The sequence below is a fragment of the Staurois parvus genome, unplaced genomic scaffold (genome assembly GCF_062004578.1).
Source record: "Staurois parvus isolate SC_StPar_1 unplaced genomic scaffold, SC_StPar_1.0 ptg000395l, whole genome shotgun sequence".
NCBI classification, from domain to species: Eukaryota; Metazoa; Chordata; class Amphibia; order Anura; family Ranidae; genus Staurois; species Staurois parvus.
In genome coordinates, this window is record NW_028318191.1 from 2,915,784 (window position 1) to 2,930,858 (window position 15,075).

Here is a 15,075-nt window from a genome sequence, read left to right on the forward strand (position 1 = left end):
ATAATAGAAACAGAGAAAAACATTTTTTGCTCTTTTTTTTTTTGTTTATAGTGCAACAAAAATAAAAACCCCAGGGGCGCTTAAATACCACCAAAAGAAAGCTCTGTGAAAAAATTATAAAAGTTTCATATGGGCACAATGTTGCATGACCGCTCCATTGTCATTCAAAGTGCAACAGCACTGAAAGCTGTAAATTGGCCTGGGCAGGAAGGAGGTAAAAGTGCCTGGAAGGCAAGTTGTTAAAGTGGAGCTTCACCTAAAAAGAGAAGTTCTGATTTTCCTCCTCATCCCTCTTCCTCTTCTACTTTTTTGTTTTTTTTTGTTTTTTTTTTCTTGGAGCAGGCACCTATTTCTGATAATTACCCGATCCCACTTCTGCTCGCCTAGGCAATGTTCTGCTGGAACTATTGAAAGTTATGCCTATGGCTCTGCTATTTTGTGTTGATGTTCTAGCGAATGTTCGCCAGATTTCTAGGATAACATTGCTCTCTGTGCATTTGTGCAGAATTTTGTGGTTAAAGACTTGGTCTGCTGAACCTGCTTGCAAAAGGTATCTTTTTTACATGCCTTTTGATGGCAAACACCTGTTTGGCTAATCCATTGATACATTTTTCAAGGCATTTACTTAGGGAAGGTACGTTTACCCCATACAAACAGCCAAAACTAGCTACTACCTCTCCTTTCTCTCCACCCAGGTGCCCTTCTCTTAAGTCAAAGGCATGTCCATCCTTTTGTGGGCTTGGACCCCAAAACACCCCAAACTTACCCAAAAGCCCTCCTCACAATAAAGGAGGGCTGACCTAACTCTTTTGAGGTAGGGGGACTTCTGTTGGCATCTGAGCCAGTCTGAATCAGTCCTGGACCTCTGGGTTCAATATGCACTTATCTGCAGCTAGGCCTAATAGTACTGTAACTGGTATTCAAGCTCCTTAATCATTATGCCTTTCTTGAGGAACGTCTCGACCTACATGATTGACAAGGATCAATCAGTACAGCTCCCTTCCATTGTGGAGCATTCAGGAGTTCTTGCAAGGCAAGGGTCCTTTGATCTGTAATTATTCTTTACATACAAATTATAACAAGGGCTTCATCTGGAGGCTGCAACATCTATATCCCGAAAGATTTGAAATCTTCCTCTGCAGCAGATTGGGTGATCTACTTCCCATACTGGACAGTGTTGAGTGTGTCACTTGTGACCTCAGTGTTTTTTTCCTAGAACCAAAATATTGACTTTCTGATACCCTGTTATGATGACCCCCATTTTGAATGATGCCGGTTGTGCAAATGAGTGCCCCCCCTTTCTTCTTTGCAAGGAAGTATCTGTTGCTGGAAATTCCTGTACTCCACTGGGGTCAGCAAGTGGTTACCCTGCTACAAATCCTCCCTAAGTGGGATAGGGTGAGTCAAGGGGCCTTTGTGGGACCACATTAACAGGAAAATAGATTATCTTCTTTGACCAAGCTTCAGTTTTCTGAGGAAGTCTCAGATTTCTCCTTTCTTCATATTTTTTATCAGGTGAATATGCCTAGTATTAATACTAGGATCCCTACTCCTCGGTGGAGGATTCTGCTAATTGCAGGATTAGGTTGGATGATTCCTAGAATCCAATATTTTAATTCTGGTTAGGCAAGTTTCACTATAACTACTACACCCCTGAAACAACTACAGGTCTTTGTTTCAAGGGCTACTTCTCATCCTTTTGGCACGATGATCTGCTCCTTTGTTTTGTTACGATTATAACAATCATTGCCTACCCTTTCATACATGTGGTCTTGATCATCCCAGCTTTTCCTTAAAGAATGGTTTACTTTCCTGTCACTCTTTCAGTTTAATCCTATATCGAAGAGAGAGCTTTCATAGGACAAATCTCTTAAGAGAAACATCCATCAGGCAACATTGTTTTTATGCACAGACCTCCTTCTCACTGATGTCAAGGGTCAAGTGTGTTTAACTTAAGCCTCTGTCCCTTGTCTGCTTTGTCTTTTTTTATTTGTACATGTTCAGTCTAAACTTTCTTTCCCTGAGGGTTAGGTATTTTAAAGGTAAAGTGTTCACCTTTACTAGAAAACTGCCCATGCAGATAAGGGACATCTGTAGATAAAAAACAAACTGCAACTTTGACCAAAGTTGAATAATGCCCTTGCTGTAGGTGTATGCCATTTTAAGTACCTCCATGATGCCTGACTGGAAAACTCCTAGAATGTTGCTAAGAGTCACCTAGCTGTTACTGTTCACCTTCACCATCACAGGATCGATCTCCCAAATGCTGAGCTCAGAGTCACTGCGTCTGGGGAGAGAGAGTGCATGTGCTGGTGGTGGCGGGGGCAGAGGGTAATCAGAGAAAGAGAACCTGCTCCTGTTATGATCAATGCAACAAGGAATCCAAAGCTATGAATGGAACAGAACCCAAAAGACAGAATGGTTTTCATTATTTTAATTATGCTTTTACATTTTAAACTTTTAATTTTGAGATCTTGGGAGTATAGATCATTGTCCTATCATGTGCTTATCTTATAAGACACAAACAGCAGACACACTGAACTTTATTTCCTTTTGTCCTTTTTGTATTGCAAAAACAACAGCAATCGATGCAAGTGCCACCAACTCCACTACACACCAGCCGGGTTTTAAAAGAAGAGAAGGATCTGTGGGAAGATGTTAAGGTAGGAATTCTGTTGAACAAATTGTGTCTTTAACTGTTAAGGTGATTATGTAGAAGAAAAAAAAACTTATTAAAAAAAAAATATATGTATAATATAATTTTTTTTTTTGTTATAAAATCTACAAAAAGAAATAAATATATTTAGTGAAAGTCTTTTCTATAATCATGAACTTCTCTTCAATCATAGCTGCATTTCCAACTTTTTCTCCTAGAACACAGTGTTCTTAGGTATCAAATTGGAAATACAGTCACTAAGTTTATTATCTTCGATCACAGGGTAATAAAGAAATAAAACCTCAATAGGTATGTAAAATTTACATAAAAACAGAATGCAATGATTTGCAAATCTCATAAACCCATATTTTATTCACGATCGAAAACATAAAATGTTTAAACCAGGGGTAGGTAATGCTAAAGAGGTGGAGATCTACCAGAACAACATGGGAAGTGGAAAAAATTACTGGGCACAGGGTCGCCTCCTCACACCTGATTTAAATCTCTAATTGCTGTACTTATCGCAACATATCGCCTCCTTGCCACCTGTCAAACACACTTGGATCGCTTTTTAGAGGAGCAGCAGTGCCTGCTGCACTTGCAGGTGTGGTGCACTTTCTGAAAGTGCACGAAAACATCTGCATTCAGGGGTTTTGGTGCACTTTCAGAAAGTGTACCAAATGAGCAGGATATAATAGAAGTCTCTAGCTAATGGTTCACCGAAATGAAAATTCTGGTAACAAAACGGAAAAATCAGGATGCACTTGGCCCGAAAACCGAAATGGACAGTTTTTTTTTTTTTTTTCAAATGCAATTTTTTTGGAAAAAGCATCGGGGGACAGGGGGGCACTTTAAACAATTTTTTAAATTTATGTATTTATTATTTTTTTACACTGTTCCTTTAAGTTTTTTTTTTTTTTTTTTAATCACGTTCTTATCACAAAAAATGCAAACCTCCATTGTGATAGAAATAAGCAGTGACAGGTCCTCTTTATGGAGAGATGTGGGGTCAATAAGACCCCACTTCTCTCCTCTACATTATAAAGCATTACATATAAAAAAAATAATAATTGATCTAGTTCTTTAAAAAAAAAAAAAAAAAAAGACCTTGCCGGAACCAGAAGTGACATAATGACGTCGCTCCAGTTGTCCAAAGGCATAGAGATGAGTGAAGGCCATCTTTCCTTCATTGACCTCTGTGCCGACCGCCAGGATCGTTGGATGGGTTCTCAGGTAAGGCTACGTGGGCAGGGTTATTTTTGGCACCTGTAACAGTGCCTATTTTTATATCGGCCAAAGGCCGATAGGGGAATTTTCGGCCACCGAAATTTCAGTGCATCCCTATGGCTAAGCCAGTGTTTCTCAACTCCAGTCCTCATGGACCCCCAACAGGTCATGTTTTCAGGATTTCCCTTAGATGAAACAGCTGTGGTAATTACTAAGGCAGTGAAACTGATCAAATCACCTGTGCAAAATAATGGAAATCCTGAAAACATGACCTGTTGGGGGTCCATGAGGACTGGAGTTGAGAAACACTGGGCTAAGCACATCAAACCTACAGGAATCAGTGTGAAAGCAGCACTATACTATTATGCCCAGTGTATTGCTTCACACTGGTCTGAAGATCTCTTCTTTCCTGCTGCTGGCATCACTGTGGAGACCGCTAGCTGGGATAAGAGGTGCAGTTGGTATCACTCCATATGGGACAGGATCCAGCAATACAGATGAAGCATTGGCTTATGCAGCTCTTATTGCCCACTACAGCTCTAACTTTACAACTAGTCCTTCTGCATTGCTGCGATGGAGGGTCAGCAATCCCAGGCCATGATCTACCAGTCACCTGGCAGTGAACTATTGGTTACTGACCCCTGGTTTAAACTGAGAAAATCTATTATTTAACTAGTTGCCGACCGCAGATAGCCGAATGACGGCTGCACTGCGGCCGGCCAGTTCTGAGTGGACGTCATATGACGTCCTCCCAGAACGCGCTCTCCTGGGCGCGCACCCGCCGATCTCCGTGATCGCTGTGTCCTACGGACACAGCTGATCACGTGATGTGGTAAAAGGCCAATCACAGCGGCCTTTTACCACGTGATCAGCGGTGTCCAGTGACACGCTGATCAGAGGGAAATGCAAGTGCCGGTTCTCGGCTGCACTTTCCTCACGCTGTGAGATCGTGAGGAAAGTACTGCCGAGAACCGGCAGTTGTCAGAGCGGGGATCGGCACCGATCATCAGGGCACTGATGATCAGTGCCCTGATGATCGGTGCCCAGCAGTGCCACCCGCAAGTTCCGCCCACCTGTGCCCAGCAGTGCGCCCACTAGCTCCGCCCACCTGTGCCCAGCAGTGCACCCACCTGTGCCACTCTGCAGTGCCACCCACCTGTGCCCAGCAGTGCCACCCACCTGTGTCCACCAGTGCCGCCCAGCAGTGCTGCCAGTCAATTCCACCAGTCAGTGCCCAGGGGTTGTGCCAGTCAGTGCCCAGCAGTGATGCCAGTCAGTGCCGTCTATCAGTACCCATCATCAGTGTCACTTATCAGTGCCGCCTATCAGTGCTGCATATTAGTGCCGCCTATCCGTGACACCTCATTAGTGCTGTCTATCAGTGCCGCCTATCCGTGACACCTCATTAGTACTGCCTATCAGTGCCCTTTAGTGCTGCCTATCAGTGCCGCCTCATGAACGCACATCAGTGAAGGAGAAAAAATACCTGTTTGAAAAATTTTATAATAGAAACAAAGAAACTTTTTTTTTTTTTTTTTTCAAATTTTTTGCACTTTTTTTAATTATAGCGCAAAAAGTAAAGCGCCCAGTGGCGATTAAATACCACCAAAAGAAAGCTCTATTTGTGAGAAAAAAATTATCAAAATTTCATATGGGTACAATGTTATATGACCACGCTGAAAGCTGAAAATTGGCCTGGTAAATAAGGGGGTATAAGTGCCTGGTAGGCAAGTGGTTAAAAAAAAAAAAAAAAAAAAGGTAATTTTGAAATTGATGGCAGCAGCACATCTCAGAAAAGTTAAGACAGGTCAACGAAAAGTTGGCAAAGAAAGTTGTACTGGTAGAACATTTTGCAACTAATTAGGTTAGTTGGTAAAAGGGTTTGGGAATAAAAAGAGAATCTTAGAGAATCAGACTGTCTCAGATGTAAAGATGGAGAGAGGTTCACCAATTTGTGAAACGTCTAAAATTTCTCAGACAATTTCAGAATAATGTTCATCATAAAATTACAAAGACTTTAAATATATCCTCATCTTCAGTACATAATATCAAACGAATCTAAGAATCTGGAGGAATCTATTTGCGTAAGGGACAAGGCCGAAATGCAGTATTTGATGCCCATGATCTTCGGGCCCTCAAATGGCACTGCATTAAAAACAGGCATTGATTCTGTGATGGACATCACTGCATGGGCTCAGTAATACTTCCAAAAATAACTGAACACCGTTTGCAAGGTAAAGCTCTATCATGCAAAGAAGAAGCCATATGTGAACCTGATCCAGAAACTCCTCCATCTTCTCCGGATCAAAGCTCATTTAAAATGGTCTGTTGCAAAGTGGAAAACTGTTCTATGGTGCATTTGTGTGTATGGAATGGGCAGCTTTACACATCTGGAAAGGAACCAACAATGCTGAAAGATATGTACAGGTTGTACAGCAGCGTATGCTAAGGCAAGAATGGGACAACATTCCTCTTCAAGAACTCCAGCAACTGGTCTCCTCAGTTCCCAGACATTTACAGAGTGTTGTTAAGAGGGGATGTTACACCATGGTAAACATGGCCGTGTCCCAACTTTTTTGAAATTGTGGTTATACTTTGCCAGCTGTTTGTTGCCCTGTCCCAACAGAGATTTCTCCAGATTCTTAGAATATTTTGATATTATGTACTGTAGATGAGGATATATTTAAAGTCTTTGTAATTTTATGAGAAACATTCTGAATTTTTAGACACAGCTTTTCACAAATTGGTGAACCTCTCCCCACCTTTACTTCTGAGACAGTCTGATTCTCTAAGATGTTCTTTTTATTCCCAATACCTGTTGCAAATTAACCTAACTAGTAGCAAAATGTTCTTCCAGCTCTTCCTTGTTGTTACCACTTTCTTTGCCAGCTTTTTGTTGCCCCAACTTTTTTGAGATGTGTTGCTACCATCAGTTTCAAAATTACCTTATGTTATACTTAAAATGGTACATTTTCTCACTTACAATTTACATTTTTTTAAATTTCTATTGGGAATAAAATATGGGTTTATCAGATTTGCAAGTCTTTGCATTCTGTTTTTACATAGATTTTACAATGTTCCAACTTTTTTGGAATAGGGGTTGTATTAAAATTACATAAAAAAAAAATATAAAAGCTGTTTCACATATAAAACTTGCACACAGTACTATTACAGCTGCTTGAACAAATCGATCCACTAGTGATGGAATCCGCTAATGCATCCTGTCAAATCATTGATTTTCAAAGGCGGAGCTATATCTACACTATACTTGTATTTGTTTCCTCCCATCGTTCAAACTCCTTCCTCAGGTATGTTTTATCTTCAGATTTAGATTCCAGAGTGTCAAAGGCCAGTATTTGCACCATAACCTATCGTCCTCACCAAAGTTATAAACCTCTTTAGGTTATTTCTCGTGTTTAGCTGATCATATAATATTCTATGATTGGCCCAAACCAGCTTACTGCTGGTCTCCTGACACTCTGTGGAACGTGCTCAATCACATCCACCAAAAACAAGAAATAGTGAGCAGTGCGGGAGTGTGTGGACAGTTATACCTCATCTCAGCTGGCCGAGGGATAACATTCTTAGGCTTCTAAACGCAGCCTAGAGGCAAGTAACAGGGAAGTGTTCATCCCCTAATTCACCAGGGATGTTATGCACAATTCTTTTTAACTATATTTTTTTCTCATAATATATTTTTTCCAATTGCAGGAAGAAATGACTAGTGCTCTGGCCACAATGAGGGTCGACTATGAACAAATTAAAATAAAGAAAATAGAAGATGCCTCCAATCCTTTGCTCCAGAAGAGGCGGAAGAAGATCACACCTCATGTTGCCACCCACTGAGCCTATGCCTGTTTTCACTTTGCCCTAGAACTGTTAAAGTCTCACCAGCCACTGTTAGCTGTAACTGTGGTATCTAAGTGCCACTGTAATATTTAGGGGGAATGGCTGTGCATCTTGGGACTCTCACTATGTGCTCCACAGTCTGGAAGTTTTAATTTTAGTTTTTATTTTCTGTTTTTAGAGACTATCCACAATGTATGTCTGTGTGTTTCTGTGTGTAAATGAACTTTATTTTTTATTTTATTTTTTTTAAGGCAAAATTTAGGTTTTTAATCATCAGCTCCACCCCATACAGATATTTCAGTTGCATGGTTGATAGCAAACCGAATTACACAGTGGCTGTTTCTCAAGGACTCAAGTACAGAGCTGGTGCCAGACACTGACTAGAGAGATTGGGAAGCACTGTAACTTTAATGGGTAGGCACCCTTACTGTGGAAGAAATAATAGGAAATACTATAAGGACATGTGTGGGAGGGACATAATCAATTTTTGGAAAGCATTACCTCCCCATGGCTCTGGCTCTGCCCCAGTACCTAAATATCTCCATCAAAATTCCCAGTTCCGCAGCCAGCCTGTGATTTAGTCCTTTGGTGCTGATCGCTACTGTTTGTCCCAAGTATATCTCATGACAGTTGTATTTTGACTGTAGCCCTGCAGAGGATTATACTGAGATTTGTGTCCTGTTTTAAAAGTTTAATGCACTTGCAAAGCCCTGTTGTAAGATTGGTTTGAATCAGTATTCAGTAGCTACTCTGAAGCTGAATTCATCTTTCGTTGCCAAATCCTTTAGCATATAGGCCCCCTGCTTCTTTAGGCCTCATGCACACAGGACATTAAAAAAAAAAAAAAACTCTCCTAGAAGCTGTCCTGGCAGCAGTGTTTTTGCAGAAAAAACACCTGACGCATGTAAAAGCGTTTAGGTGTGTTTACAAGCATCAGGTGCTTGGGCATTAATTCCTGTTATTGGCCAGAATGATGATTTATTCTGGCCACTGAAATTAATTAACTCTCAAGCGCTAAACACACCTAGCGTTTAGCCACGTCAAGCATTTTTTCTGCCAAAATGCTGCTGCTTCCTTGACTCCCTGACCTTCGGGTTTTTTTTTTTTTCTTGCTGGTAAACGCTACTGCTACTAAAAGCTTCTAAAAGTCTGTGTGCATAGACAAATCGGATAACATAGAGCACCGTTTGGAAGCAGTAAAAAGAAAACCAAAAACACCTGATGTCCCTAAAAGTGGCTGCAAAAACGTTGTGTGTGTATGAGGCTTTTGAACAAATTGCTCTCACTTCCTGTTTTCCTGATGTTTTACCATACAGGAAGAGAAAAGAACTCTCCTACAGCAGCAAACACAGAAATAAAAAAATATTTTCTTTAGTAGACTATGGAAGGCAAAGTTATTTCTGTCAATGCCCCTATTGCAGACTTTCTCTAACCTCCTGTCCTGGTGACAAAAGCTTTACCTGACAGGAAGTGGGAGTGAATCTTTCCAACAAAGCCCCACATATTTGTAAAAATTTAGGTTCATATCATTCACCAGTCCATATAAAACCAGAAACAAATTGTGGGACATAAACGTTCGCAAGTAAAATTGCAGTCCAACTATTTTTTTTTATTTTTTTTTTATTGCAGTCTGACTCTTTTGGGGAGATTCCAATTGTCACTGTTCCAGTGACAATGAAGGAAGTAAGAACAGTAAAAACTTAACAGATACCCAATTGCTTTACTTTGTCAGTATTCTGTCACTTCCTGTCCTGGTGACCTGACCGACCCTGAAGTCAGCCAAAGTTTCCCCAGCAGGCACATGGCAATAAAACCCTGGAAAATGTTTAAATCCTTTCTCACGCTTTCCAAAACTAAACAGTTTACCTGGAAGTTCTATATTAAACTGTATTAGCTGCTACTGATTCTAGTAAACCATGCTATGTGCTGAATGCACATGCAGCAGGAAACCCCTGCCATTTGCATTGATACCAGCTCTCACTTTTAACATTTTGCCAACAGTTTTTGAATAAGATTGCTGTTTTCATTCAACTATATGTTACATGACACAAAAAGTGCCATTTGTGCCTTGTTCTCTTTCCTTCTCTGTGCAGGACTGTTGTATTGCATATCATATGGGTTCAAATAGCAGTCTTATTCTGCATAAATACAGCTTGTAATAATATACTTTCTTACAGTTTGCTATGTCTTGTTAAAATAGCATTATATTGTCTCTCTGTAGTCTTTTATGTCTGTTTGTTTTTCTTTTGTTTGTTTGTTACCTACATTTAAAGTATAATTCAAGCCAAACTTTTATTTTTTAATTCGTTTTAGATTTGAACCGGTAAGGTTTAGATCCACTGTCAAGTTTTTATAGTGCAGTTCCAACCTAAATTTTATTTTGGATATAATGGGAAAGATTAGAACATCTGTCATGTGTTTTTTTTTTTTTTCTGTCTTTGACCCTATTGGGGAGGGTTTCTCTCTATTCCCATCTGTGATGTGGTCACCAAAGCATGAAGTGAGGAGAAATATAAAAACCTCTGTGAGGGTTAGACCGTAATAATGGATCCCAATATCCCAACATGGATCCAGACAAAAAAAAAAAAAAAATGTTCTAATCCCCCCCCCCCCCCCCCCACACGCACGCACGCACACACACACACCTCCCACAATAGTTTTGGCTAATGTTACATTTTATATAACTTTAAATGTAACCAGATATTTAGACTAAAAATGGTGATTGTGCTTTGCACACACATATTTAGTGTGTCACGACTGTCAAAAAGGGATGGAGCATCATTACTGATCTGGTGCACAAAACTGGTGCAAAGTCAATGAAGGACTTTATAAATATCAGCAAAAACGCTAGTTTCCCAGCTGGCATGCTCCAATACTTTGACCCAGGACAACTGTAGATAAAGAAGTTTGATTTAACAGGCAAACTCTGTACTTGTTTCTGTGGTAAGTAACTTGGAAAATATTGAAGCAGGAGACAGCCAGGAAACTTTCTTGATCATCAAGCGGTCAACTTCCCTTCTAATGGGATCCTATTGAAGAAATTTATTCTAGCTGCAAACATCCTAAAAGTTGTCATAAAACAGGCACATGTTATTTCATAGCAACTTGAGGGGTCTCTCCTCGTATTGTATTTTGACTGGCTATTTCCAGAGGACCCTTTTCAACAGCTGTTGTTGAATAATGAACTACAAATTCTTAAAGGAAGCCTGAAGAGTATTGGAAGCTATTTTAGAACTCTTTGAAAATACTAGCTCCCTGGCTGTTATGCTAATTCTGACTTTCTTGATTTGCATGCTTGTTCAGGGTCAGAAAGTATTGAAGCCAGAGACAGCCAGGCAGCTCACTTTTTATGCAATGACAACCTCCTTATTTCTCTCAGAGCACGTTTCTTTTAAGTTTTGCTGGATAAGAAAAGACAATGTATTTATTGCCGTATATTTTGCTAGTAGTATGCTTATTTTCTACAGGCTTTCAAGAAAAAGTGGAAGGATAATAAACCATTTCTGGCCTTTCTGCTTGCTTCAACCTCAAACCTGTCAGCCTTATTTTCACCTTGCCAAGTTATGGTTCATGACTTTACGGTTATTGAAGTAGCTGTTAAAGAATGCCTGCAAGAATAGTAATGTGGGTGACTGCCAATGCTGTATTTTTAAAGATGCATGTTTTAGGGTAGTTTTAAATTATTACAGGTTAGTAATGACAGAACAATACAAAAAATTCCCAGTGCACTTTTCCAGTTAGTATAAAAAGCATGCTACAACTTTCTAATATTTTAGATTACATTTGTTTTTCTTACATACCTATGCACATGCATGTGAAGTCCCACTGCTTCTAAAGGCACCTTTATAAAGTGTGGTTCCTTATTCCAAACTATATGAGATCCTAACCACATATATATATAATGACATGTATACAACAATTATTAAGTTGACTGTAGGCATGCCTTGGATGTAGCTTTATCCTTCCCAAGGGTACTACACACCAGAAGCCCAGATTCTGCTAAGGCAGCTGAAGACTTCCAATGTATTCACCAAATCCAACAGACCAAAAAAAATGGTAGCCACCCAGGTTCATTTAGAATTGGCAAAAAAGAAGCCCATTGAGACATGCCTGCTTTTAGTTTATTCATTGCTCTATATTTGTATTATGTTGGGTGCTCAGAAAGTCAGCACGCACACGTTGCAGATGTTTCTTGAACCGACAGTGTGGTTTTACACGTGTTTGCAGATATATGCAGGAAAAACATCAGTTTTTAAGCCAAAAATTTGAAACCGTTGAAATAGTTGTTTGTGCTGACTAACTGGAGAAGGTGATTTTAGTATTATCCTGTGTTATTGCCCAGCCAATGTGCACCTCTCTGCTAGGTAAAGTGATTATAAAGCCAGAATTAATTTTTTTTACTAACAGATATGTTATACTTTCCTACTCTGTGCAGTGGTTTTGCACAAAGTAACCCTGATACTCCTCTTCTCAGGTCTCCCACTGACACTTCTGACCCCTCCCTCCTGTCAAGTGCCTCCATAGTAAGCAGGTTGCTGTGGGACACCCATGCTGCTTCTCTGTGTGTCAATTCACACAGACTCTGCCTAACCAATGACTGCTGTCTTAGCCAATGAGGAGGGAGAGACCTGGGACAGCCAAGAGCCGGATTGAGATTGGGGGAGGGGGGCCTGGGGGCTGCTGCTGCACACAAAAGGTTTTTTTTTATTTTTTCTTAATGCATGAAGGTACAAAACCTAGAGCCTTTACAACCACTTTAAAGATTGATCTGAGTGGTTGATATGTTTGCGTTTGAAAGATGAGAATGACAGCCCTGAAACATTCACCTTTAAAAAAAATCAGCAGGTGCAGTTCCCATACTGATCGTCTGCCAAGTTTAATAATGCACAATGTTTATACTATGTCAGGCACTGGTCAATTGCCATAATCAAGTTAATGAGAGAGTTTTGAAAACGTGGAATGTTTTCCGACCAGTTATACAGTGCAGTGTTGAAGTAATAGAACTGTTTAGACATTGTTTGATTGTATTTGTGTGGGAAATTATCTTGGTGGAAAGGGAGGAATATGGTCAGGCTTTGTTATATTTTTATAATTCCAACTGCGTTCTATAGTTTTCTGCAAAGCAATTTTCATTCTCTGCTCCTATGTGAGCTCAACAAATTCCAAATTCTGTTGAAAGCAATATTTTTATTTTTTTTTTGGAATTCTTGTAAAAATATAATTTTGTATGATCAAATTGTTCTACTAAACAGTTTTAGTATTTGGAATAACTGACTTTGCATGTCTTTATTTAAAGTGTATCTATGGTCAAAATTTTAAATCATATGTTCATTTTCAAAACATTTTTCATGAACAAGGTTGAGGCGAGCAGGGAAGTTTCAAGAGGCACAGTCAGTTCAGGAAACATAACATATATAATCAGTGCTAGCAGGCAGCAAGGTACCATAGGATATGTAGTCATTAGAAATTGAAAGGAAACTAAAGGAATGAGCAGAGCTGAAGCCACGATTCATGCAGAGAATTCAGGAATATGCTGAAAGAAATAACCAGCAGATAGGTAGCACTGTTGAATAGATTAAGTGTATATGTAAATATATTCAAATTGCTATATGAGTATTTATATATGCATACTTAGATCTGAGGATTCTTAAACAAAAGTTCACTCAGCAATATACATTTCGCCTCGTTTTACTCTAGCATGCGGTGCTGGAAACCAACAATCTGTGCACGTTTCCTGTACCACATTCAAGTCACACTGCCCTTGCGATCTACAGCATTAATGACATTGCAAATGCAGTGCATTTCCCAGCATCAGATCACATGTTACAAAACTACCATACGATCCAGTTGCAGTGGATTTCCAAAAGTAGTGCATGCAATATTTCTGGTGCGATTTGAGCCCATGCAAAATTAATGGGCTCAAATTGCACTGCACTGTATGTATTACATGTAAATTACACAGGAATGTGCCGTGCATTTCTGTGCAAATCAAATGGGGAACCTAGGTTTATTGGTATTGTTACGTGATATTTACAAATAACACCAAAAACAATGTTTACAAAACCATGTATGTATGTACAAGTATGGTTTGATATTTTCATATAAACAGATATAGTACCTTTTTAAAGTATTTATACTCTATTTTCCACATTTTGTAATGTTACAACCAGGGACGGACTGACAACTCATGTGGCCCCCGGGCAATAGGGGATCATGGGGCCCCTGTGTCCTTGCCCAAACTCAAAAAAGCCTATGAAAAAGGTACCAGGGGCAACTCATGGGGCCCCCTACTGACCCAGGGCCCTCGGGCAGTGCCCGAGTTTCCAAATGGTCAGTCCACCCCTGGTTACAACCAAAAACATAAAAGTATTTTATTGGGATTTTATGTGATAGATCAACATGAAGTGGAAGGAAAATGTTAAATTGTTTTTAATTTTTTTTTTTTTACAAATATCTGAAAAGTGTGGCGTGCATTTGTATTCCACCCCCTTTACTCTGATACACCTAACTAAAATCTAGTGGAACCAATTGCCTTTTATCAGTCACCTAATTAGTAAATAGAGTACACCTGTGTGTGTAATTTAATCTCAGTATAAATACAGCTGTTCTTTGAAGCCCTCAGAGGTTTGTTAGACCTATTAGTGAACAAACGGCATCAGGAAGGCCAAAGAACACACTAGACAGGTCAGGGATAAAGTTGTGGAGAAGTTCAAAGCTTGGGATAATTTTTTTTTTTTTATAACCTAATCCTGCTTTTAAACATCTCACGGAGCACTGTTCAATCCATCATCCGAAAATGGAAAGAGTATGGAACAACCGCAAACTACAAAGACCTGGCCGTCCACCTAAATTGAGAGGCCGGACAAGGAGAGCATTAATCAGAGAAGCAGCCAAGAGGCAGCTCAGGTGGGAGAATCTGTCCACAGGACAACTATTGTGCACTCCACAAACCTGGCCTTTATGGAAGAGTGGCAAGAAGAAAGCCATTGTTGAAAGAAAGCAACAAGAAGTCCCATTTGCAGTTTGCGAGAAGCCATGTGGGGGACACAGCAAATGTGAAGGTGCTGTGGTCAGATGAGACCAATATTGACCTTTCTGGCCTAAAAGCAAAATGCTATGTGTGGAGGAAATCTAACACTGAACACACCATCCCCACCATGAAACGTGGTAGCAGCATCATGTTGTGGGGATGCTTTTGCTCAGCAGGGACAGGAAAGCTGGTCAGAGTTTATAGTAAGATGGATGGAGCCAAATACAGGGCAATCTTAGAAGAAAACCTGTTAGTCTGCAAAAGACCTGAGACTGAGGCGGGGGTTCACCTTCCAGCAGGACAACGACCCTAA

The 15,075-nt window shown here is 40.0% G+C and overlaps 1 protein-coding gene across 1 annotated transcript in view; it reads left to right on the forward strand.

Annotated features, from left to right (window-relative positions):
* MAPKAPK2 (MAPK activated protein kinase 2) overlaps positions 1–13,002 on the forward strand; it is a 94,808-nt gene extending 81,806 nt beyond the window's left edge. Inside the window, exons 9-10 of the mRNA XM_089686370.1 lie at positions 2,583–2,663; positions 7,595–13,002. Of these exons, the coding sequence (XP_089542496.1) occupies positions 2,583–2,663; positions 7,595–7,729 (216 nt within the window). The 3' untranslated portion in view covers positions 7,730–13,002. The remainder of the gene's footprint in view (positions 1–2,582; positions 2,664–7,594) is intronic.
* Positions 13,003–15,075: the final 2,073 nt, after the last annotated feature.